At 41.7% G+C, this 24,222-nt stretch overlaps 1 protein-coding gene across 1 annotated transcript; it reads right to left on the reverse strand.

Moving 5' to 3' along the window:
- Positions 1-793: 793 nt before the first annotated feature.
- Positions 794-24,222, reverse strand: hsd17b12b (hydroxysteroid (17-beta) dehydrogenase 12b). Its single transcript, XM_056278385.1, has 11 exons — positions 23,932-24,222; positions 15,086-15,132; positions 14,775-14,850; positions 14,361-14,468; positions 13,001-13,065; positions 12,410-12,454; positions 10,485-10,519; positions 9,885-9,966; positions 5,679-5,744; positions 5,236-5,385; positions 794-3,883 (listed from the first exon to the last, which is right to left on the reverse strand). Exons 1-11 carry the CDS (start codon positions 24,107-24,109, stop codon positions 3,776-3,778), a joined length of 960 nt encoding a protein of 319 aa, XP_056134360.1. The 5' UTR covers positions 24,110-24,222; the 3' UTR covers positions 794-3,775.

Raw genomic sequence — 24,222 nt, forward strand, 5'->3', positions numbered from 1 at the left:
TTAACAGGGAGGAAAAAAACAGGAAGAAACCTCAGGGAGAGCCACAGAGGAGGGATCGCTCCCCCAAGATGGACAGACATGCAATGGATGTTGTGTTTACACAATTTACAGAATACAACAGTGAAAGAGGATAACAGAATTATAATGGAATTATTAGATGAAGAATATGATGAGGAGGATGCCAAGCACTGTCCAGATGCCACTGGAACAGCCCAGGACCCAAGCCACATGACAACCATCACCGTGGAGACCTGAGAGGAGGACAGACTATACATGCACACAGGGGAGACTCACGTCACACCATTCACATACACGGGAGAACAGAAAAGAGAAGACATCATTCAGAGAGAGAGAGAAAAGACACGAGAAAGAAGAGAACAGTTTGCAATAGTCAATAATCTACACTCTCATCGGCAGAACAGTGCTTGGTAAATTCACTGAGACAGAAACCGACCTGCCATGCAGTACAGGTTGTGAAGCACTCAATACACGGAGGAGCTACAAAATATGCTACTCACCCTAAATTTTGCAACTAAACAACCACCCCATTCCTGAATGGTAGCTCAGTTTTATGGACGGGTCATCTGGAATCAGTTTTTCATCTCTGAAAATTCACCGTGCATGCTCACAGGAAGATGGTTGGTTATTCTGAAAGGTAACTCATTTTCGTTAGAACACCGGCCCTGGACCCATATGGTACTTTATTACAATAAATATATTAGGCTTGCGTTTTAGCAATGCCAAACACCAAAATTAATCTGGAATGACTAACAAATCCGAGATCCACAGAAATTTGAATGAACGTATTTAAAAATCACATTTATTAACGGTCAGCATGACACAGACTCTGGAGTGTCATTATCACGCAGTTAGAGAAGCCTAAACACAATGTCAACTTTGATAACTCAGATAGTATGAGTGAAAAATGATTATACTACCACCATATATTCAGAAAAATAGAAGCTCCACAAATTTGAAATACATTTAGTCAGGTATAAACAAGACAAAACCCAAATTCTATTTGGAAAAAGAAAACGACACAAGAGGGAATATTTGAATCTCAAAACCCAATACAGTTTGTTCCCTAAACATAAGTATTTCACAATTACTTTAACACTGGATCATATAACTTTGGATCAACCCAAAAGCCATGTGTTCTCTTTGCATTTGGTTGTTATAATTTGAAGTAGCTCAAATAAACAAAATTCAGTTTAAACTTTGCTGACATCTTTGTACCCTCATTAAAGCATGATGCAGAATATAGGTCGCTCATTACTATAGTTAGTGGCTTGCCAGGCCTCTAAACAGTTGCATCAGGTTGACCTCCAAAGCTGCTCCCTGCTTGCTAACCTCCTACAAACAAACACATACCCCAAATAACTACATGTTAGTCGAATAACCCGTTTCTAATTCTAAGCATTTGTTTCACCCATCATAGAATAAAAGACACATTTGCCTCATAGGATGTTGTTCGAAAGTTTAGTCAACTAGTCAGTTTAGTATGCTTCTTCAACAAAGAGTCATTTGGAAATTAAAGCTGACCTGGGTGCAAAGCACAAAAACGGCAAAAGAAAAAGGTCCACACAAGATTCCCCATCTATACTGAGCGTTTACCTACACAGTGTTTCGTGAACAGATTTCTGCAGATTAAATCCAAGCGTTTACTATTCTGTCCCTACTACACACACACTCTCACGTTGTAGTCTTCCAGTATGGAGTCGGTCTGTCAGTCTCGAGTCCACATCATGAAGGTCTGTCTCGTCTCGGAGGTCACAGCATGACTTCGACTTGACTCGGTCTTGGAAAGTGCAAACTCCTGACAACTTTAATATTTCAAGATCGCAACTTTATTTTTGAAATGATTATCTAACTTCCCCTGTGGAGATCAATTGAATCCGATATAATGTTTCTCCAATTACTTTAACTTATGAAGCCTCTGAAACATTGGAAAACTGGAAGCTGAAACATTCCTTCCTTGACAGAGGGGGAAAAAGCCTAAATAAATATTAGAGCAACGGATTCAACTTTCTGCGATTACAGCGCAGTGACATTTTGGCTTTTGCTACGATGGTAGACTACCACAGTTACAGTCATGGTGCTTAATCGGACTTGCACTGTTCTGGTGACGGTCTTTACTCACGTTTTGGACCCCATTAGTCTTGAGTTGGACTCTCCACCTTGGACTTGACTCCGACTCCATAAGCTTCAGTCTCAGACTTGACTCACCCCCCCCCCCCAAAAAAAGACCTGGCCTTGACCACAAGGCTCACACACATGCATGCACACACATTCATTCATAAATTGTGTTCTTAATGAGAACTCAATCAAAAAGCTGTAAAAATACAAGTACCTTGCCACTTCAGAGATGATAACTCAAAGAGACAAGACGTTGAAACGGTGCCTTGTGCCTCAAGAGAAGCTACATGACCTTTTGACAAACAAAATACATTTTAGCCTTTTACATCTTTTTAAAAACACAACTGCTTTGAAAATAAATACAGGATGTTCAGCTGGGAAACAAATGTTCAGTTCCCATTGTTGACGGTCTGTATTTTTACACAAGGCTAACCTCTACCACCAGTGGGCACTGGCCTCTGATCTCAGGCTATGTCTTAACTGAATGCCACGCGAGCGAGCGTCAGCGACAAAAATCAGTTCGATTGCTTCATTTTCTATTGGAATGTCCTAACTGACCGCGAGTGACGCTGCGCAGCTCGACACGGCGCACCGTTTTGAGCTGAACTTTTGTCAGATGCCCTGTTTCTATTTACTTCCTGTCGCTTGCGCTGAAAGCGCTGTGTCGTGGATGAGGAATGTCTCCAGTCTGATCTGGAGCACACAGCTTGATAGGTATGTGTTTTGTTTAAATGACAGTTTCAGTGTGGACAGACAATGTCCGATGTGACGCGACAGTCGAACACTCGCGTCAGTTAGGACACGGTGTAACACCAACCCAATGGCCCTATGCCCTACCTGCTAATATGGATTTAGTAACTGTGACAATATGGAGGTGGATGACATCCACTTTATGTATATAGTGAAAGCAGAATGTCTGCTGCTTCTGTTACTGTTAAATGTTAAATTTTAATTTTAAGATATTAAAAAAAAATCCTGGCCTGTAAATACTCTTAAATTTTAGATTCCAGATTTTGGATTTAAGTTTGACTTTAAATTGAAATGTTATACTTGTAAGTTTAAGTTTTTACGTTTAAATTCAAGCCCGATGCCTAAGCATTTCATTGCCAGCAAAGTCTGCCACTGCTGGATTTGACAAATAAGCTTGAAATGAACTTGAAACTTCTGCTTAAATATGAATTTGACATCTTTAATCGGGCCTTGTGATGGTCTGGCGGCCTGTCCAGGGTGTCTCCCCACCTGCCACCCAGTGACTGCTGGAATAGGCTCCAGCATCCCCGTGACCCTGAGAGCAGGATAGGCGGTTCAGATAATGGATGGATGGACATCTTTCACCATGTTTTACAAATCATGGCTAGTGGACAGCACTGGTTTTAGTTGACAGGTTAGTAATTCACTCCATAAAACTGATACTCCTCACTCTTATCCAATTAGAATCAACACGTTAAATACGACCAGCAACCATGACTAGATGATGCTTTAGAGCTACTGCAAATAGGACCAAAAACAGGTTCATTTAGATGGAAAACTGAAAGGTATGTCAATGCCCCCCCCCCCAAATTCTTTCTAACTTGACAATTTGCATGTGATGTTGGTGCCCTCTCGCCACTCTCTGAGCCACTGCATGGTCTAGTAGCGTCTATCCTTGTTTCTGCTTCTTTAGGTAACGCGCACGCTGGGACAGGCCCATTCCCATGACAACACTTCTGAGGATCCTGGTGGGGAGCAGAGCCGTGGTCACCCAACCCTAAAGAAGGAACAGTACACCATCAGCGGGCAGCATATACAGTTTAACAGACTGATGTTAATGGGAAAAGTTTAGTTTGTGGGGTTTTTACTTGCACTCTCTTTGCATAGAGTCAGACAAATGCGTGGATATCTTTTTTATGTCGGTGCATGCAATTTGAAGGTATGCTGAACAGCGAGTTTAGCATAGCTTAGCTCAATTGCTGAATATTCATCAGGATCACTAGCAGCTGCTCCCAAAAGAAAGGAAATACACATTCTCTGAAGTAATACTTTTTAATTGTTAGCCTAGTGGTGATTTTTCTTAACCAATGTTTTCACAAGTACATGCAGGGGCGTGCGCACGAATTGGAAATAAACCTCTTATTGGGGGTGTGTGTGTGTGTGTATGTGTGCAAACAAACTATGTTAAACCATGGCATATTTAACGTTTGTTTAGTAAGTACTCACATTGTAAACGAAAGGCATTGTAGTACATTAGTATATTATAGCATTATTAATAGAATTTGTATACTAGCGCCATCTGCTGGGTGGGTTAGATAGAGACTGCCTAGAACCTGGCTATTTGTTGGGAATGTTGTGTGAGTTAGGCCCATTTTGTATTATGATAATGCATCAGATTACATTGCGTATAAAAATATTTTTTATACATTTTATACATTTAAAGCCCCCCATTGCCACAATGAGTGCACGCCCCTGAGTACATGCAAAATCTTAAAAATTAGATATCTGTCCCTTTCTGCCATAGAAATAGTAACTCCTTCCACCATAGAAGAAGACATATTTGTACTATGGAGAAATAGTTCAAATTTATAACGTAATTTTTTTAGATTTTTGCATGTACTTGTGAAAACGTTGGTTATGAAAACATTTTAATGCCAGGATAATGAGTGATAAGTAATAACGATCACCTTTGGAGGAAATGTATCCATCCCTCTTCTTTTGAGAGGAGCTGCTAATGATCTTGGTAGACATACAGCAATTGAGCAAAGCTAGTCCAAACTCACCTTCAAACTTCCCGCACAGATATAAAGAAAGGTGGTGCCGCCTCCACGGCCAAATGGTTACAGCGCATATCACATAGCTGCAACTGCTGCCGGTTCCAGCCAGCAACCTTTGCTGCATGTCACCCCCCCTCCCCCATTTCCTGTCTGCCTCGTCACTGTCACTATCTAATAAAAAAAAATGCCAAAACAAAGTCAAACAAAAAAAGATATCCACGAATTTGTCTTACTATGTAAATAGGACAGGGTAAAAACCACGGAAACTGATCTATTCCTTTAATGGTCAACAAGCCTTGGCTCACAACATGCAACTGTAGTTCACTTCAATCCCATAACAACTCTCACTCACCATGATGGCATGGGGTAGGTAGCCATTGGTCTGACTCTGCAGTCCCACAGTGTTTATTTCTGCTGCCACGTAACGCTCTGGACTGGGTTTGTCTAGCGTAGCCCGTCGGATTTTACTCAGTTTGGTGGCCACAAAAAATGGTAGAACACTCTGCAAGAACAGAAAAAAATAATGAAACCTTTCAATACCGAGGGCTGAAGATTTACCAAATTCATGATTAGGTGATGCATCAGCACAGAATCCTATAAACATTATTCCCATAAGTGCTACTGATGTTCTAAATAATTCGATAGACCCTTTGACAGACAGGCTTCATCAGCATTGAAATATCAACTATCTGCTTGCCTGCTGGATGTAGTCTTTGGATTCTCCCTCGGAACCAAAATACTTTTCCCAGTATGATGCCATGCTATTGCTAAGGAATGGCAGGTTACCAGTCTTACCTGGATGATAATCCCTTTGCTCTTGTACTCAGCTTCAAGACCACGCGAGAAGTAGTCCACAAATGCCTATGATAAGACAGACGAATGATTAAGGCCCAAGTAGGGATTCAAAAAGAGTATGTTCCCTTCATAACACGATAATAGACTTTTATTTCCCAAATTCAAATCAAAAAATGATTAACAATATGCAAAAGCCAAACATGAGATTTTTTTAATGGCTTTTCAATGTGTTCCAATTTTAAATATGTATCGAAAGCAGTTTTATTTTGCCATATTCAGGCAAACCTAAGATATAGCCTTTTATGTACATCACTGGGATAGTTGCAGTTACTTCTAAAATACACAACTTTGACACAATGGAGAGTATACAGAATTTTTTTATGTTGAACCTAAGTGTCCAAGCCCTGGGGAAGTGTACCAGGAATACTTTTGCATCCCAACATTATTTCTCAACAAAAAGAATCACTTAACCAGTTAAGTTCTTTCAACTTACAGTAGTTTTGCTGTTGAATTCTGCAGGGAATGCAGCACAACGGTTCAGACAGTGTTTTAGCAGTGAGCAAACTGGGTTTCGGTGGTAACACAGGGATTCGAACTGGCGATCTCCATGTTGCTAGGCAACGGAATAGACCACTACACTACCCGGACACTAGTATGTACTGTTGACGAATGAGACCACTTTTCCACTGTGATCTTTGCTACAGGGATTCGAACTGGCGATCCCCATGTTGCTAGGCAAATGGAATACACCACTACACTACCCGGACACTAGTAAGTACTGTTGACGAATGAGACCACTTTTCCACTCTGATCTTTGCTGGATACATCAAAACCATCAAAAAGGTAATTTCACCACACATCAGCTTTTTCCAAACAGGCAGACCGGTGCCACTCAGCAGACAGACTTCAATCTTGATTGTCTGCTGTACTTCTATTTTTCTATATGCTGTATTAACATTTTTTATCCTTTTCTAAAATAGTTTATTGATTTTAAATTTTATGGGCAATAACTGTTTATAGATTAGCATCCTGGCACTGATTCAATTTAATGGAAATTCATAACTGATTCTTTTACCTGTGTCGTTTAACCTTTTTATGATATTGTTGCAGACTACCTGTAAATGTTTTTGTTTTTCACACCACAATTGGGGTGTGACTAATCATAATTTGCCATCTCTTTATAAATAGTGTGGTTTTTCAGCTCATGAGCTGTAGAAAAGATTGCTTGATGGAATAGACATTGGTTAATGACGTGCCCTGCCCACCTTTCCTTCCCTCCTTGGTTTGCTGATTAGGGGAGCTATATATCAACACCATGACCACTGTCCATTTTTGACTTTGATGAAGATGCAGCAACATTGAAACCTTAGTCCTGCCAAACCCAAATTAATTAAAAAGGCAGAATTAGACCGTGTTGCTCCAGTGACCTTTCTCCTGTACATGAAAACTTCTGTCATGGCTGTGGACACACAGCTTCCATGAAGGTGTTAGTTTTAAGGGCCATACCACCACAAGTAGGTTTTATTTCATTTCATAGTTTATTGAAGACTTTAAGATGCTAAGATTTTCACTGGGAGTGACGAAGAAGGACAGGATTAGGAATGATTATATTAGAGGGACCGCTCAAGTTGGACGGTTTGGAGACAAAGGAAGAGAGGCAAGATTGAGATGGCTTGGACATGTGTGGAGGAGAGATGCTGGGTATATTGGGAGAAGGATGCTGAATATGGAGCTGCCAGGGAAGGGGAAAGCCAAAGAGGAGGTTTATGGATGTGGTGAGGGAAGACATGTAGGTGGCTGGTGTGACAGAGTAAGATGCAGAGGGCAGGAAGAAATGGAAAGGGATGATCAGCTGTGGCGACCCCTAACGAGAGCAGCCAAAAGTAGTAGTAGTAGTAGTAGTAGTAGATAGTTTATTGAAGACTTTCAGTCTACCCTTCAACTCCACACAGAAACTAACTTTATTTAGTTCCATGCATGGCCTCAGTAGAAATTGAGCTGAAATTGATTTATCTAAGAGCTTGCAATGCCTCTAAACTGAAAATACAGTGTGCTCCAGAGAGGTAGATTTTTCATTTTGAAATGAATCATTCTGACATTTCCATGACTGGTGGGAAGAATATTACCTTGGAATTTCTTACAAAACACGTAAGCCTGAAAAGCCTCAACAACACCCCCCCCCCCCCAAAAAAATCGAAGTGACACTTTTGTCTAGATTCTTATGCAGAATGATTCTTTGCACTCGGTACCATTGCCTTCCTGTTTCACCTGTATATAGCCATTCCTTGTATATAGTCAAGATTGTTGTGTTGTTGTTCTATACAAGTACATTGAGAGCCACTAAACGGGATTAAAATTCCATGTATGTTTGCACATACATGGCCAAATAAAGACAATTCTGATTCTTAGACGTGCACAAAATTAGGATGATCCAAAGACAACCTTAATTGTGGCAAGGTCACCGCTTCCCCTATATACAAAGTTTTTATGCTACATATTATTAGTTAAAATTTTGTTTTGAATTGAGACTTAATTTGATAGATTTGAAAAAACTGAAGACAGCAAACAAAAAAGACTCTTGCTGATGATGAAGATTAAGATGCCAAGCCCTGCAGGCAAAGCAAGGCAGGAAAATCACCTTCATAAAATGTTGAAGCATCTTAGAAAAATCACAAACATACTGAGACATGTCGAAGTTCCTGATGGTTACTCGCTCAGGACCAGATTTAGTCATGAGTTCTTCATGTACTTCACAGTGCACTGCAGAATGGTATTGCATATATTAACTAGTAAACATCTAATTTACACTGGATATAAAAAGTCTACACACAAAAGAAGATCAACATTTTGGAATGGCCCAACCAGAGCCCAGACCTAGTAAATCCAATAGAAAACTTGTGGGGTGACCTGATGAGGGCTGTGCACAGGCGATTCCCTTGCAATTTGACATATGTAGATTGTTTTTGCAAAGAGAAAATGTTGTGCCAAGCTGACACACTCACCTGAAAAATGCTGTAATAAAATGAAAAGGTGCTTCAACAAAGTTAGTTTAAACAAGAGCCACTTTGTCGTTGTACAGTTGTTTTGGTTATAATGAAATTTGTTCTCTGCATTTAACTTGTATAGGAGCAGTGGGCAGCTGCAGTGCCCGGGGACCAACTCCAGTTCTTTCTATTCCCTTGGTCAGGGGCACAAGGCAGGAGTGTTGCATGCATGTCTTTTTTTTCTCCACCTTTTATTGGACAGTGACAGTAGAGAGAGACAGGAAAGGCAGGGGGATGACATGCAGCAAAGGGCCTGGACCGGGTGTGAACCCAGGCCGCTGCAGTAACAACAGTCTTATGTGGTACGCGCTCTTCCAGGTGAGCCACTGGGATGCCCCATGCATGTCTTTTTGATAGTGGGAGGCTACGGCAGGAAACCCACGCAGACACAGGGAGAACATGCAAACTCCACACACAGGGCCTGGGGTTCGAACCCAGGACCTTCTTGCTGTGAGGCAACAGTGTTAACCACTGGGCCACCGTGCCCAAGAGTGTGTATACTTATGCAACCACGGTTTTTTTTTCTAAAATGTTTATTTGTTTTTATTTATTTTTTCTCTTAGTTGGTCTTACTTTTTTTTCCTTGTCCAGTTTTATTTTTGTAAAGCACTTTGTAACTTTGTTTTAGAAAAGCGCTATATAAATTTATTATTAAAATGTTTGTTTGTTTTTTGCTTTCATAGGTTGTATTTTCAAAAATCACAAATGCATCACAAAACCTGCCATTTTAACAGGGGTGTGTGGACTTTCTATATCCACTGTAGATGCACTGAGACAAGGGACAACTTCTGAACATGGCAAAGCATGTGACAAGTTCTTAAAAAAAATATTGTAGGCAAGGGTTTAGGAGGCTGAATTGGCCATGTATTATTTAACTTAAAGTTATTTTGTCCAAGGAACTAAATTGGAAATAAAAAAGAGTCCCCTACCCAACTCCACTTACACATTTAATAAATGTTTGTCAACAGTAATCAAAAGACAGCATTTTCTTATCATACTAAACAGACAGCTAAAAAGGAACGGTGTCTCACTCCTGTTCAAAAGCTTTCAACATACACTAAGTTGTCCCTGCAAATTTTAGGATATAGAGATAATAAACCACACTTCAGTAAACAGTTTGTCAAGACAAGCTCAACCAGGTTTTTGAAATCTTTTGACTTGCCTTGGAGGCGGAGTAGACGGTAAGGAGAGGAACCGGGTACATCCCACTGGCAGACGAAATGTTGAGGATGGCTCCCTTCTTCCTGAAAACAAGGAAATTGTGTTTATGTGAATCGTTTCTGTGTAGAGTATATTTGCACTGAAGACGTGGAAAACAAAAGCAAGCCTTATATCAGACAATCCAAGATGCCCTGCTTATTGTAAAATATGGTTGAAAATGGGCTTTGGTTCAGTTTATAGCACATCTAGTGGCAATTTCAGCAATCTTGCACTCGGTTTAAGAAAATTTTATAATTAATTTCCATTAGTCCTTATGCGTAAAAGAAACACCTCTCCTTCAATGTCAGTATTGTCTTTCCCCATCAAGCTGTCATACAAAGTATTTTTAGTGCCAGGTTTGGGGGCCCCTGACTGAAAATATTGTGTAAAATTCAACCAAGCCTTCCAAATAGATTCCCAATCTTTATGGTCATTCGGTCAACTTATCTGGACTTGTTCCAGTAACTCTACATCCAGCTATCTTTTATGTGTTGCATTGTGCATTTGTTGACCTAATTCATAAACCTACCAAAAAAAACTTCCTCTATGCAGAAAAACCTACCTCTCCACCATTCGGGGCAGAACAAGACGCGTCATCTAAGAGGATGAAAAGAAACGGTAAGAAAGAGGAATAATAAAAATGGAATGAAAGTGACAGAGAAATGTCAAGAGCCAAAATAGGTACGCGTGTGTTTAGGAGATGAGGAGGGAAGACAAAAGGCAAAAAGGAGGGACAGGTAGTACATAACAGAGGGCTCAGTTCAGACAAATAACACTACATGGCCAAAATTATGTGGACACCTGACCATCACACCCATATATGCTTGTTGAACATCTCATTCCAAAACCATGGGCATTAATATGGAGCTGGTCCCATCTTTTCTGCCATAATAGCCTCAGCTCTTCTGGGAAGGCTTTCCACTAGATTTTGGACATTGGCTGCAGAATTTTTTCTCCTATTCAGCCACAGGAGCATTAGTGAGGTCGGGCACTGATGTTGGGGAGAAGGCCTGACTTGCAGTCGGTGTTCCAATTCATCCCAAAGGTGGTCAGGGCTCTGTGCAGGCCAGTCAATTTCTTCCACACCAAAATAAGCCACCCATCTATTTATGGTCCTTGCTTTGTGCACAGGGGCATTTTTATGTTGAAACAGGAAAGGACCTTCCCCAAACTGTTGCCACAGAGTTGGAAGGACACAATTCTCTAGAATGTCACTGTATGCTGTAGCATTAAGATTTCTCTTCATTTGAACCAAGGGGCCTAACCAAAACCATGAAAAACAGCCCCAGACCATTATTCCTCCTCCACCAAACTTTACAGTTGGCCCTATGTATTCAGACAGGTATCATTCTCTTGGAATCAACCAAACCCAGATTGGTCAATCACACTGCCAGATAGTCTGAGCGTGATTCATCCCTCCAGAGAATGTGTTTCCCACTGCTCCAGAGGTTAATGGCGGTGTGCTTTACACCACTCTGGTGTCTTGTTGCTCCAAGACGTTTCCACTTCACAATAACAGACTTACAGTTGACCGGGGCAGATCAAGCAGGGCAGAAATTTGACCATCTGACTTGTTGGAAAGATGGCATCCTATGACAGTGACATGTTAAGAGTCACTGAGCTCTCGAGTATTCCACTCCACATGTTTGTCAATGCAGACTGCATGGCTGTGTAATTGATTTTATGCATCTACCAGCAATGGATGTGGCAGAAATGGCCAAATCCACTTGTTAGGTGTGTCCACATACTTTTGGCCATAAAGTGCATGTAATGAAACAAAGCAGGGGGAGGCGTGAGAAGACTTTTAACTGTTTCTCTGGGAACAGCAGAACATGCAGCTTAATGGGGGATGCATCTGCCAGTGTTTTATGTCATTGTGTAGGCATGTGCATGTCTGTTGACTTGTCAATGTTTCTGTCAGCTGTTCTCACACCCTTTTGGTCTTGAAAATCTTACTGTGAACACCAAACTTATTCAAAATGGCAATTCCATTATAATTCTGTTATCCTCTTTCAATGTTGAATTCTGTAAATTGTGTAAACGCAACATCCATTGCACGTTGTCCATCTTGGAAGAGAGATCCCTCCTCTGTTGCTCTTCCTGAGGTTACTTCCTGTTTGTTTTCCTACCTGTTAAAGGTTTTTTTTTAGGGAGTTGCTCCTTATCTGATGCGAGGGTCTAAGGACAGGATGTTGTGTTGCTATAAGGCCCCTTGAGGCAAATTTGTAATTTGTGATATTGGGCTATACAACTAAAATTGACTTGACTCCAGACATGCCTTTAGGACAACCCACTCCTTATGGCATTCAGACACTTGCTGTGGACCTCTAATATTTCATTACATACATTGACATAAAAAACACATTTGTAAATGCAAATGATTTTGCTTTCACTGACAGTATAATAATTCTTGGGTCACCGTTTTAAAATGTCCTTATAAAAGATATTACATTCACGCCACAGGTGCAACCTTTGAAGAGTACTCACCTGGCATACTGATGTGATGTTAATATTGACCATAGTGTCGATGAACTGAAAGGGAAAAAATAGGTAAATAAGACAGGACTTACCGCTTACCTGTGAGTCCTGTATTATTCAGTTCATCATTTGGGTTCGCTCAATAATACTTAACTCAGTTTGTGTGTGTGTGTGTGTGTGTGTGTGTGTGTGTGTGCGCGCGCGCGCATGGGCACATGCACAAGAGTAACTTAACTGAGAAGAGCCTCAGTCCAAGCCCATGAAAATAGAAATTTTAGTATTTTTAGTCTTAAAATTTTGATTTACAAATGTTATGAGTTAGGCTCTTACAGTTACTGCTTGTGGCTAAATGTCATTGTAAAATTTATTATCAAATTGTACTCCTGTCTTCTATTATTTTTGTTGTTGCCATTTTGTGTTTTTGTTTGCAAAAAAACAAAACAAAACATTGTACAGCATCTAAAAAGGTCACAGTGTAATATGAGCCATATATCAAACATCTGAGTATAAAAACTGTATTTAACAAGTTTTTGTTTTCAAATGCTTTATAGACATTAATTCATACATGACATAGGAAGTAATATGGACTTTCAAACTCACACTGTCCAGGTTGGGGATATTGAGGAAGAATTCAGGATAAGAATATGAGATTCCAACATTGTTCACTGTTGAAACAGAGAAATAAAACACCATTAAAATCAATTAAAAGGCATAGCATCTTTATTTCAGTGTACAATGTTATTCTGCTTTCCAATCTTAAGAGGGCAGCAAATCTCAAAACTAGCTAGAATAAAATGAAAGCCATTTGAGATTATATACTGTATTTCCGGATGTAAAATATAGCAAATATTGGTCATGCTGTATGTAAATGATGAAAGACAGTCTTAATTAAATGATCAAGTTTAATGATAAACTACACCTTTTAATACAGTGATTCACCAATTAAAGCAGCAGTAGACAACTTTTTTGCTTTAACTTATCATTATGAAGTAAATGTTGATTGCACAGTGTAATAGCAATAGAATAACAACACCATTGGCTTTTAGATTGGTTCCCTATAAGTCTTGCTTTTGTCTACCACCGGGTATGATCTCACAGGGAAATGAAGTCTCGATTTATGTCACAAAGGTAGTGCATCAACCATGGTGCAACCAAAATAGGAAGAGGATAGCGCTTTTATTTTCCCCAGTAGCCATGGGTTGCTATTCCCAGTAACGGAAATCGCGGATGGTGGAACAGCTGAAGTGACAGTGGAAACTACCCAGCAAGAGAAAAAGAATCCTGTTGATGGAGGAGGCAAAGAAGACGAAGAGTGACAGAAACTTAGGTAAAACAAAAGTGAACCTCAGATGGGCATTCACTCGATCAAGTAAGCTCCGGTGTTGGATCGAACTGTTTCCCCGTCGAGATCTGTTTCCCCCTTGCCAGACAAAAGTGTTCACATGGATTAGCTATTGGTTACAATTAGGTTATGGTAAGTGTTAGGTTAAGCTTAGTGTTAGGTTAAGTTGAGGTTAAGCAAGCGTTGCGGTGTTGTATCGAACTCTGGCGAGGGGGAAACAGATCTCAATGGGGAAACAGAGTTTGATACAACACCCGGGACTAGAGAGGGTTCCAAACCAACACTAAGTTGGCATTCTTTCTACTGGGTCAGTAAGTAACACAACCTACCTACTTATTAATACTACCGGATGTTTTACTCTGCCTTTATCCCACTTTATAGCACTGAAATCAGGGTTTCTAGTTCAAACTGGGATTCTTACGGCTGTTTCTTGCTTGGAGAGTAGCCAGGCTGCTAGTAAACGGAAAGTGATCCGGTTGTCTTTGCGACAGAGGTGCAAACAATAAAAACACTTAGAAATGCTGTGTGTGTGTGTGTGTGTGTATGAAAAGTTGTCTACAGCCTCTTTAAGTTTTACAATGAGCAATATGGCTGAGTAACAACAAATGGCAGTCTTACCCAGTACTCCAATCTCCAGTCCTGAAAGTCCGTCTTCGATCTTAGGATAAATATTTCCGGCACTAAAGTCTACCGCAATGGTTTTGGTTTCCACCCCACATTTGCTCTCTGAAAATAGCCAAAAATACAATAAAGTATTGAATTTGTAACAAACATACACATCTTAAGCATTTAAGAGACGAACTTATTAAAGAGTCACTGAGCAAATGTATGTGGTTGAAAATGAAAGCAGAAAACAGGGGAGAAAAAGAAGAGAAGATAAGACAAAAAAAAAAAATCCTCCTGATCTCTAAGGCAAACACACACCAACAGTTCTACAACTTTCAAGTGGGGGCAACTGTTGCATCAGTGATTTCATAGCAAAATATCTGACTAGTGACATGATCCAAGAATACAGCCCAGCCACATACTCACCAATGGACTTTGATACCTCATCAAGTTTCTCCTGAGTACGACTGATGAGCACAATGGCAAAGCCTCTGCGAGCAAGCTGCAAAACCAACAAATATGTCAGTGCAGGACACATGCATGCTGTCAAAAGGTGCACATGTGCCAAATTCACAGGACTTGGGAGTTGAACTATGAGATGGTGTGAGAGTAGCCTGATTCAAAGAGAGAGAGTGAGCACTGTGTGAATGCTGTTTGGAATTTCACCATGCAAAGGTCTTTCCTTACATTGACCTTTTTATGTGCATGCATGCGAGCAGGCGTGTCAGGAATCTCACCTCCTCGGCATAGGCTTTCCCAATTCCATCCGTGGCGCCCGTCACAACTAGATGACACAAAAAGAGGAGATAAGCGGTTGTGGCAGCCTAAGGAAATGCACATGCCTCTTAGACAAAGTTAGAGGGGAGGTCTTGGTGGCTCGACCAAATCAGCGCACGCCATTAGGAAACAGGCCCACGAGCAGCACCTTGAGCTCTAGTCCGGCTCAAGAACGGGGCTGCATGGCCTTTCCCCTAGTTTCACCAAATACTTCGTCACTGTCTCCTTCTACATTCCCATCCAAATTAAGTTAAATTGGTGACTCAGAATTGTGTAAAAGACAAAAGTGCTCTTACTGTAAAGTCAAAGCTGCATGTCTTGTCCCGTCTCCCAGAATCTGCTAGGAACCCACCGATTATACTGCTAGGAACCTGGGTTCCTAGGAATCCGGGTTCCTAGGAACCCGGGTTCCTAGCAGTATAATGGGTGTGGATCCTATCCATTTAAACCTCCAAATGATCCATCAAAGATGACCCGAGTCAGGTCAGTCCAAGGAGGTCAGTCCAAGGGGCATCCACATGGTGCATCAAATATCACTAGGCCTACATGCTTTTATGAGGTAACACGGGCTGGTCAAGGTCTACGAGGCTCGGGGGGGGGGGGGGGCTAGCGAAATGCACTAAAGACAGTGCTGTGTCAATGAAAAGAGAGAGGCGATGGGAAGAGCAGGGGAGGTGTATAAGAACGACTGAGTTAAAAGTTAGCAGGAGAGCCTCTTTACCTTTGTTGCCACCCTGCACAGAGGCATACGAGTGGATGGATGCCCTGGCATTGCCCAGCAAACAGCAGCAGGGGGGTTATTTTTAGTGATGCCCATCTGTTAGCCAGAACGATTCAGTACACCTCTGGCTAAATATAGCATGAAGGAGGATGGGACACGGGTCGAAGAGTGTGACTGCTTAACAGCGTTTGTTATTGGATGACCTCTGATGAACTGCCCTCATCAATTCCTTGTGGTAAGTGTTACTTTAACACACTTGTGGACGTGCTTTCATGTAATGTTTTCTCATCCTTTTTTATTTTTCCCCATGTAATTTTTGCTCGATTGTAACATGCAAGGAGCACAATTGTTAAAATGTGTCCTATGGGCGTCCGGGTAGCGTGGCGGTCTATTCTGTTGCCTACCAAGACAGGGATCACTGGTTCGAATCCCAGAGTTACCTCCATCTTGGTCGGGCATCCTTACAGACACAATTGGCCGTGTCTGCGGGTGGGAAACCGGATGTGGGTATGTGTCCTGGTCGCTGCACTAGCATCTCCTCTGGTCGGTCAGGGCACCTGTTTGGGGGGGGGGGGACTGGGGGGAATAGCGTGATCCTCTCACGCGCTACACCCCCCTGGCAAAGCTCCTCACTGTCAGGTAAAAAGAAGTGGCTGGTGACTCCACATGCATGGAGAAGGCATGTGGTAGTCTGCAGCCCTCCCCAGATCAGTGAGGGGGGGGGGGGTAGCAGTGACTGGGATGGCTCGGAAAAGTGGGGTAGTTGGCCGGATACAATTGGGGAAAAAAAAAAGGGGGGGGATGCATCCTATATTTAAAGATTAGGCCTATGTGTCAACAACATTTTTATTTGCCATGAGAATTTTATAAGTCCATTATAATTCTGTTATCCTCTTTCAATGTTGTATTGTGTAAATTGCGTAAACACAACTTCTATTGCATGCTGCCCGTCTTGGGAGAGAGATCCCTGCTCTGTTGCTCTCTCTGAGGTTTCTCCCTATTTTTTCTCCCTGTTAAAGGGTTTTTTTTTAGGGGAGTTGTTCCTTATCCGATGAGAGGGTCTAAGGACAGGATGTTGTGTTGCTGTTAAGCCCACTGAGGCAAATTTGTAATTTGTGATATTGGGCTATACAAATAAAATTGCTTTATTTGATTTGACTTTTATTTTAGAACTAATAGTGATTGATAACTGGTACCAGAGACAAAGTTTTATCTTTATCAGATATAATAGTAACCCATCTATATTGCTAGTATTCATTCATTGTTATACCCAGCTCCTCCTGGTGTGACCTTCATGACTACAGATGCGGCTGAGGTGCTCGGGCATCCACAGGCCATACGTAGGCTGAACAGAACGCAGAAGGGAAGGACAGGCAGAGGGGAAATAGAGAGGATGACAAACGTGAATATATGGGGGGATGGGGCGGTGGTGGAGGGATCCTTGGGGGAAACTAAAAATAGAACCGGGGGGGAGGGGGGCAAGAAGAGTGTGTACACAACAACGAGGGAGATATTGGCCGGGTTATTTTTAGATGTTTTAAGAATGAACTGTTTAGAAATGGGAGGACAAAAAAAAAAAAGAGAGACGAGGTCTAAAAAGGTTTTACGGCTGAAGGCATGTTCCCTTCACTCAATTAAAACAAGGTCTATATTAAGAACCGCTGCCTTCTGCAAATGTAGGTTAGACAGGCGAGGTGTTTGTGCTAATGCGGGTGCTATTACGGGCTGCCATTTGAGCAGAGAGAGGCCAGTATATAAAACTTAAATTTCTTATCGTGTCCAAGGAGATCAGCGATACACCTCCGAGTCACATTCCTGGTATGTTGAAACTTGGATAATAAAATGTGTTTTAAGTGACCATCCAAGCCATCCCATATCTGGCACTGATGTCAAGGCAGGGGTTGACCCTGTGACTCAAGTTCTGACTAATTACATATTTTTTTTGATTGACACACGGTTTCCTCCCCTCAACTATGAGGTAGCCTGCCATGCAGGTTACATCATCACATCTATTCACAAAAGCCTGTCATCTTCTTTGTATCTATTCACGCTTAGTAGGCGGCAAATAAATTCATCTATGACAACTTATTTTTTAATGGGAATGAATCCGTGAAAGAAAGAAGATCCTGGGTTTGAGCCCCGGGGTAGTCCAACCTTGGGGGTTGTCCCGGGTCGTCCTCTGTGTGGAGTTTGCATGTTCTCCCCGTGTCTGCGTGGGTTTCCTCCGGGTGCTCCCGTTTCCTCCCACAGTCCAAAGACATGTAGGTCAGGTGAATCAGCCGTACTAAAGTGTCCCTAGGTGTGTATGTGTCTGTGTGTGTGTCGGCCCTGTGATGGCTTGGCGGCCTGTCCAGGGTGTCTCCCCGCCTGCCACCCAATGAATGCTGGGACAGGCTCCAGCATCCCCGCGGCGATCCTGAGTAAGGATAAGCGGTTTGGATAATGGATGAATGAATGTGTGGCTGAATGTTTCGGCAGGAAATGGAATGAACATTTTCAAAAGTAAAGAAATATTCATTTTGTAACAATTTGTTTGATTTTCACTTTTAAATTTCATTTGTTGTCCTTGGTATTGTAGCGAATTCAGGGGGCAGCCGGGATGTGAACCCGGGTCTCCTGCACCACGGGCGACTACATATGCCTGCTGGGATAGGCTCCAGCATCCCCGCCACCCTGAGAGCAGGATAAGTGGTTCGGACAATGGATGGATGGATTTGTTGTTTTTGTGATATAACATGGCATAGTTTTATCTGATAGTTTTATCTACTGCTTCACAGAGTACAATTTAGTGTTTGAATCTTGGCGAACAAACCTTAATAAAGTTATTTTCCACGGATATGTAAAATCATCTACGAAACTCATGCAGAGATGAGTATTTGTGATAGAGGCGAGGTTACAATTGAGGCAATGGGACTGTCGTTTTGCATACAATAGTGGTCTGTCTCTCACTGCCTACACACACACACACACACACACACACACACACACACACACACACACACACACACACACACACACACACACAGAGCTGCTGTTACTGCTGCTGAATATTCAAGGAAGAAAAAAAAAACCCCTGCTGATTTAAAATAGCAGCAGGCTCTGCAGCCACGTCTAGCGCACTCATTGCACAGAATACCAACAAGCTGCTGCTCCCAGCACTCCTCCTCTCGCTGCCTCTTACACGCAGAAAAAGATACACAAGCAGCACATTTAAAAAATGGGTACAGAGACACACTTCCACCTCCATATCGACACGTGCATGCATGCCTTGCCCTCATGAGGCAATTCTCCCCATGTCCTCCCTTCCCACATCCTTCATCATCAAACAAGGCTCATCCCGTCTTGTTTTTGAACCATCTCAAAATGATTGGTTTACTCGTGACAGCATCTTATCAACGATGCAAACGTCTCCTCCGTTTGCCTGCCTTTGGGCTGCTCCTCTGTTTTTTTTTTGTTTTTTTTTTTACCTCAGCTTCCTTGACATCATCATCTCCGGGATTGGTCAGTGTCAGCTGGGACCACCTATTTCACTATCAGACACACCCTCTTCAGCAGCGTGGGTTGCCACGTGAGTTTTGCAAGCGAAGCGAGGCCCATTTTGCTTTGAATTCAGCATATGCTATATTTGTGACAGTAATGCAAAGGTGCAGGTTCTCTAAGTGTAGAAAAATACATAATAATAGATTAAATTCATAAAAATGAATTATTCATATTACTTGGAATGAAAGATTTTTCAGTTTAAGGTTGTAAGTGGTCACTTGGGCATATCACCAGCAAGCCACAGGATTTTTTTCCTGCCTGAATAAAATGATTTTGATAAGACAAGTGCAGCTTCATAGCGTGCAGTACTTACAATGATCTGACACTGCAAGTCTAACCGATTGTGAGCAAGTCAAACCGATTGTGAGGCTACAACCAAACTACAGTGAAAAATGCTGCCGTCCACTGAAAAGACCTCTGAGGCATCTAAGAACAGAAAAATGTGATCAACATGAATAAATAAGCTGAAATTGATGCAGAAGCAGGTAAGGGTAACTGGTAACCATGTTAAAGATATCAACAGCAGTAAAAGGTGCTTTTTTTCTTACCATTTCAATGTATTCAACTGTTCATTTGGTTAATAGCCTTAAGTATACATCATTTGACCATGTCAAGCAAATGTTCTCTACATAATTTTAACTACACTACTTTCTGACAACCATATGAATATCTTTAACCTATCATCCAGTATGTGCTGGCCTCTGAGCCTGTTCTACAAATAGGCCTCTCTGATTTGCGAATTCAACTAATAAACTGAACAGTTATGGGATCTATAAAATTACCTGGGAACAGCTATCCCTTGAGACAGAAACTGGCTGGGGTTGCAGCAATATTGAGGTTGGTAAAAACTACAGCAGTAAAAGGTAAAGTGGTTGGGTGGGGGAGGGACATTTTTTGCATCAACTTTGCATCAACTGCAGGGATGACCAGAGCTAGAACAGCATGACATGGCTGAGAGGGTGTCCTCATCACTCAGCACAAAGCATGGCAAACACACACACACACACATAGCTGTAGCCGTTGATCTTGAGTCTAAGTTATGAATGACTCTAGTACTGTTACATAATCAGGCCATGCTCTCAAGGCTCAAGTTTGCGTCGGTAAGAAAAACTTTGTGAATGAAACATGGAGAGGGAAGCAGATCAGTCTCATTTTGCCTGGTTGTACATACTGAAATGTTCTGAAATGCATGCGAAAACCATGAGAAATATCTTGTATGCTATGAAAAAACAGAAGCAATGTCTGATAAATTTCTATTTTATTTGTTTATGCAACGAAGAAGTAAAAAAACAACAACATATCAGCCTAAAGAATGAAGACTCCCTAATGAGCCAGTGAACTAATTTGCCTTCTTCGCTCACTCTGCACCTACTCTGAACTAGGGCTGGGCAATGTATCGATATTATATCATGATATGAGACTACACATCGTCTGGAATTTTGGATATCGTAATATCGTGACATGGCACAAGTGTCTTTTTCCTGGTTTTAAAGGCTGCATTACAGTAAAGTGATGTAATTTTCTGAACTTAGCAGACCTTTCTAGCTGTTCTGTTATTTGCCTTTACCCACTTAGTTATTATATACAGTGCATCTGGAAAGTATTCACACCCCTTCACTTTCCCCACATTTTGTTATGTTACAGCCTTATTTCAAAATGGATTAAATTCCTTTTTTCCCTCATCAATCTACATACAATACCCCATAATGACAAAGTGAAAAAGGTTTTGTAGAAATTTTTGCTAATTTATTAAAAATAAAAAACTCAAATATTGCATGTACATAAGTATTCACACCCTTTGCCATGACACTCAAAATTGAGCTCAGGTTCATCCTGTTTCCACTGATCATCCTTGAGATGTTTCTACATCTTGATTGGAGTCCACCTCTAGTAAATGCAATTGATCAGACATGATTTGGAAAGGCACACACCTGTCTATATAAGGTCCCACTGTTGACAGTGCATGTCAGAGCAGAAACCAAGTCATGAAGTCAAAGGAATTGTCTGTGGACCTCCGAGACAGGATTGTATCGAGGCACAGATCTGGGGAAGGGTACAAAAAAATTTCTACAGCTTTGAAGGTCCCGAAGAGCACAGTGGTCTCCATCATTCGTAAATGGAAGAAGTTTGGATCCACCAGGACTCTTCCTAGAGCTGGCCGCCCAGCCAAACTGAGCAATCGGGGGAGAAGGGCCTTGGTCAGGGAGGTGACCAAGAACCCGATGGTCACTCTGACAGAGCTCCAGCGTTCCTCTGTGGAGATGGGAGAACCTTCCAGAAGGACAACCATCTCTGCAGCACTCCACCAATCAGGCCTTTATGGTAGAGTGGCCAGACGGAAGCCTCTGCTCAGTAAAAGGCACATGACAGCCCGCTTGGAGTTTGCCAGAAAGCACCTAAAGGACTCTCAGACCATGAGAAACAAGATTCTCTGGTCTGATGAAACCAAGATTGAACTCTCTGGCCTGAATGCCAAACGTCACGTCTGGAGGAAACCAGGCACCTCTCATCACCTTGCTAATACCATCCCTACAGTGAAGCATGGTGGTGGCAGCATCATGCTGTGGGGATGTTCTTCAGCGGCAGGAACTGGGAGACTAGTCAGGATCGAGGGAAAGATGAATGGAGCAAAGTACAGAGAGAGATCCTTGATGAAAACCTGCTCCAGAGCGCTCAGGACCTCAGACTGGGGCGAAGGTTTACCTTTCAACACGACAACGACACTAAGCACACAGCCGAGACAACGAAGGAGTGGCTTCGGGACAAGTCTGTGAATGTCCTTGAGTGGCCCAGCCAGAGCCCAGACTTGAACCCCATTGAACATCTCTGGAAAGACCTGAAAATAGCTGTGCAGCGACGCTCCCCATCTAACCTTACAGAGCTTGAGAGGATCTGCAGAGAAGAATGGGAGAAATACCCCAAATATAGGTGTGCCAAGCTTGTAGCTTCATACCCAAGAAGACTTGAGGCTGCAATCGCTGTCAAGGGTGCCTCAACCAAGTACTGAGTAAAGGGTGTGAATGCTTATATACATGCAATATTTCAGTTTTTATTTTTAATAAATTTGCAAAAACTTCTATAAAACCTTTTTCAATTTGTCATTATTGGGTATTGTATATAGATTGATGAGAAAAAAAAGGAATTTAATCCATTTTGGAATAAGGCTGTAACATAACAAAATGTGGGGAAAGTGAAGGGGTGTGAATACTTTCCGGATGCTCTGTAGGCAATACAGATGATTGGCAAAAATCTGATTGTGTAAATGTTTTGTGAAACATCTTTCATACTGTGGCCTTATGTAAATAAATACACGAGCCAATCAGTTAATATTTCTAGAAAATGTTGCAGCTGTTTGTGATTGACCAATTCTTTCCAACCCCAGTTATGTTTATGCGTGTTTAGACATTAACTTGACATGCAAACAGTCAATTCCAACGTTCCTCACTGAGCCAATAAGCAGGTTGGGCAGGTGGACAGTATTAAAACTGATTTTGGTAATCCCTTCCACTTGTAATCCAATCCCAAGATTAAAGAGTTTGTACCGAATGCCACAGGCCAGCATGATCATCACCCATATACTCTCTTTCGAGTCAAAATAACATTTCTCAAAAGCAACCTTGTCTTCTGTCATCTCTGAACACAAATACAACAACAGCATAGCATGAGCTGAAGAAACATGAGGAAACTTGTTCCTTTATCACCAACTGGAGCCAAGAAACAGCCCACTCTTGTGCAAGAAAGACACAGCAGAGCACACTGGGTGCTCTGTGGTGACTGGGTCAAAGTACACAATGCAACCCAGAGTCTGATATTAACAGTTTTTCAGCATAATGTAACAAACGTGCCTTATCGACCCAAATGTAGTTTTACTTTTCTAGATCTGTAAAATGTAATGGACTGCAAAATATAAGAAACAGGATTAAAAAAAAAAGGAAAGCACAGACCAAGTAACGTAGATATTGTAATAGGGGTCTCATATTTCTGCCCAATTAGCAAAGAATGCCATGCATTTCAATAGTTCAACTGAACAATTGGTGGACAGTCCCCATTAGCATAAAGGCTACTTCAACTTTACTGGTGATTAGTCGTGCATCAGAAGCATAGCAAAAAAAAAAAATATATAATAAAATAAAAACATCTATATTAGAAAGTGAAGGGATTTAGAACGACAAAACATGTATGACAGTGTTTAACTTGAGGTGAACGCAGTCAAATTCAAGCTAGAGAAGAAGAGTCCTTTCCAACTGTTATGTTAGTATTTAGCACTAGCCGACCTTTTCTTTTTAACTACCCGTTTTAAGAAAATGGGTTTAACTTGACAATTTATTAAACAATGACCATTTGAATAAATTGTTGTTTTCTACACTGGGCTGAAGTAGAGAACAAACGGTCGAGTTGAGTCGGATGGAGAGTATTGTGCAACTGACGGGAGCGGAGACAACAGTGCGGGCTATAGTGCGCTAACACATGCGATGTGTTTTGCGTGCTCTGCCTTTTCTTTTCAGGAACAAGATGAAGTGATAGTAACATATACGATTAGCTCACCTGCCCATCTTCCAAGTCGTGCCGGTGACACCAACCGTCCATTCCCTAGCACCCACACCCTCAGTCCGGAGAGCAGCCGGTAAACGGAGCACACAGACACCCAGGCCGCGGTCAGAGCACCGATCCAAAAAAGTGGTGCTTCTACCGCACGTAATAGCGCTTCTCCACTCGTCGACATAGCTGTTTGAATATACACGCAACTATGAATCCGTTCGACAGTAATTAAACAGCCTTCGACCTTACTTTCTACTGTAAATATTGCTTACAGCACAAGTCATGACTGCATGGTTA

Source organism: Lampris incognitus, chromosome 4, assembly GCF_029633865.1.
Source record: "Lampris incognitus isolate fLamInc1 chromosome 4, fLamInc1.hap2, whole genome shotgun sequence".
NCBI classification, from domain to species: Eukaryota; Metazoa; Chordata; class Actinopteri; order Lampriformes; family Lampridae; genus Lampris; species Lampris incognitus.

Coding starts and splice junctions, on each gene's coding strand:
- hsd17b12b (XM_056278385.1), bottom strand. CDS start 24,109: ATGTCGACGAGTGGAGAAGCGCTATTACGTGCGGTAGAAGCACCACTT. Junction 14,851..15,085: donor GGAAAGCCTATGCCGAGGAG/GTGAGATTCCTG, acceptor TTGGTTTTGCAG/CTTGCTCGCAGAGGCTTTGC. Junction 13,066..14,360: donor ACTGGAGATTGGAGTACTGG/GTAAGACTGCCA, acceptor CTGTTTCAACAG/TGAACAATGTTGGAATCTCA.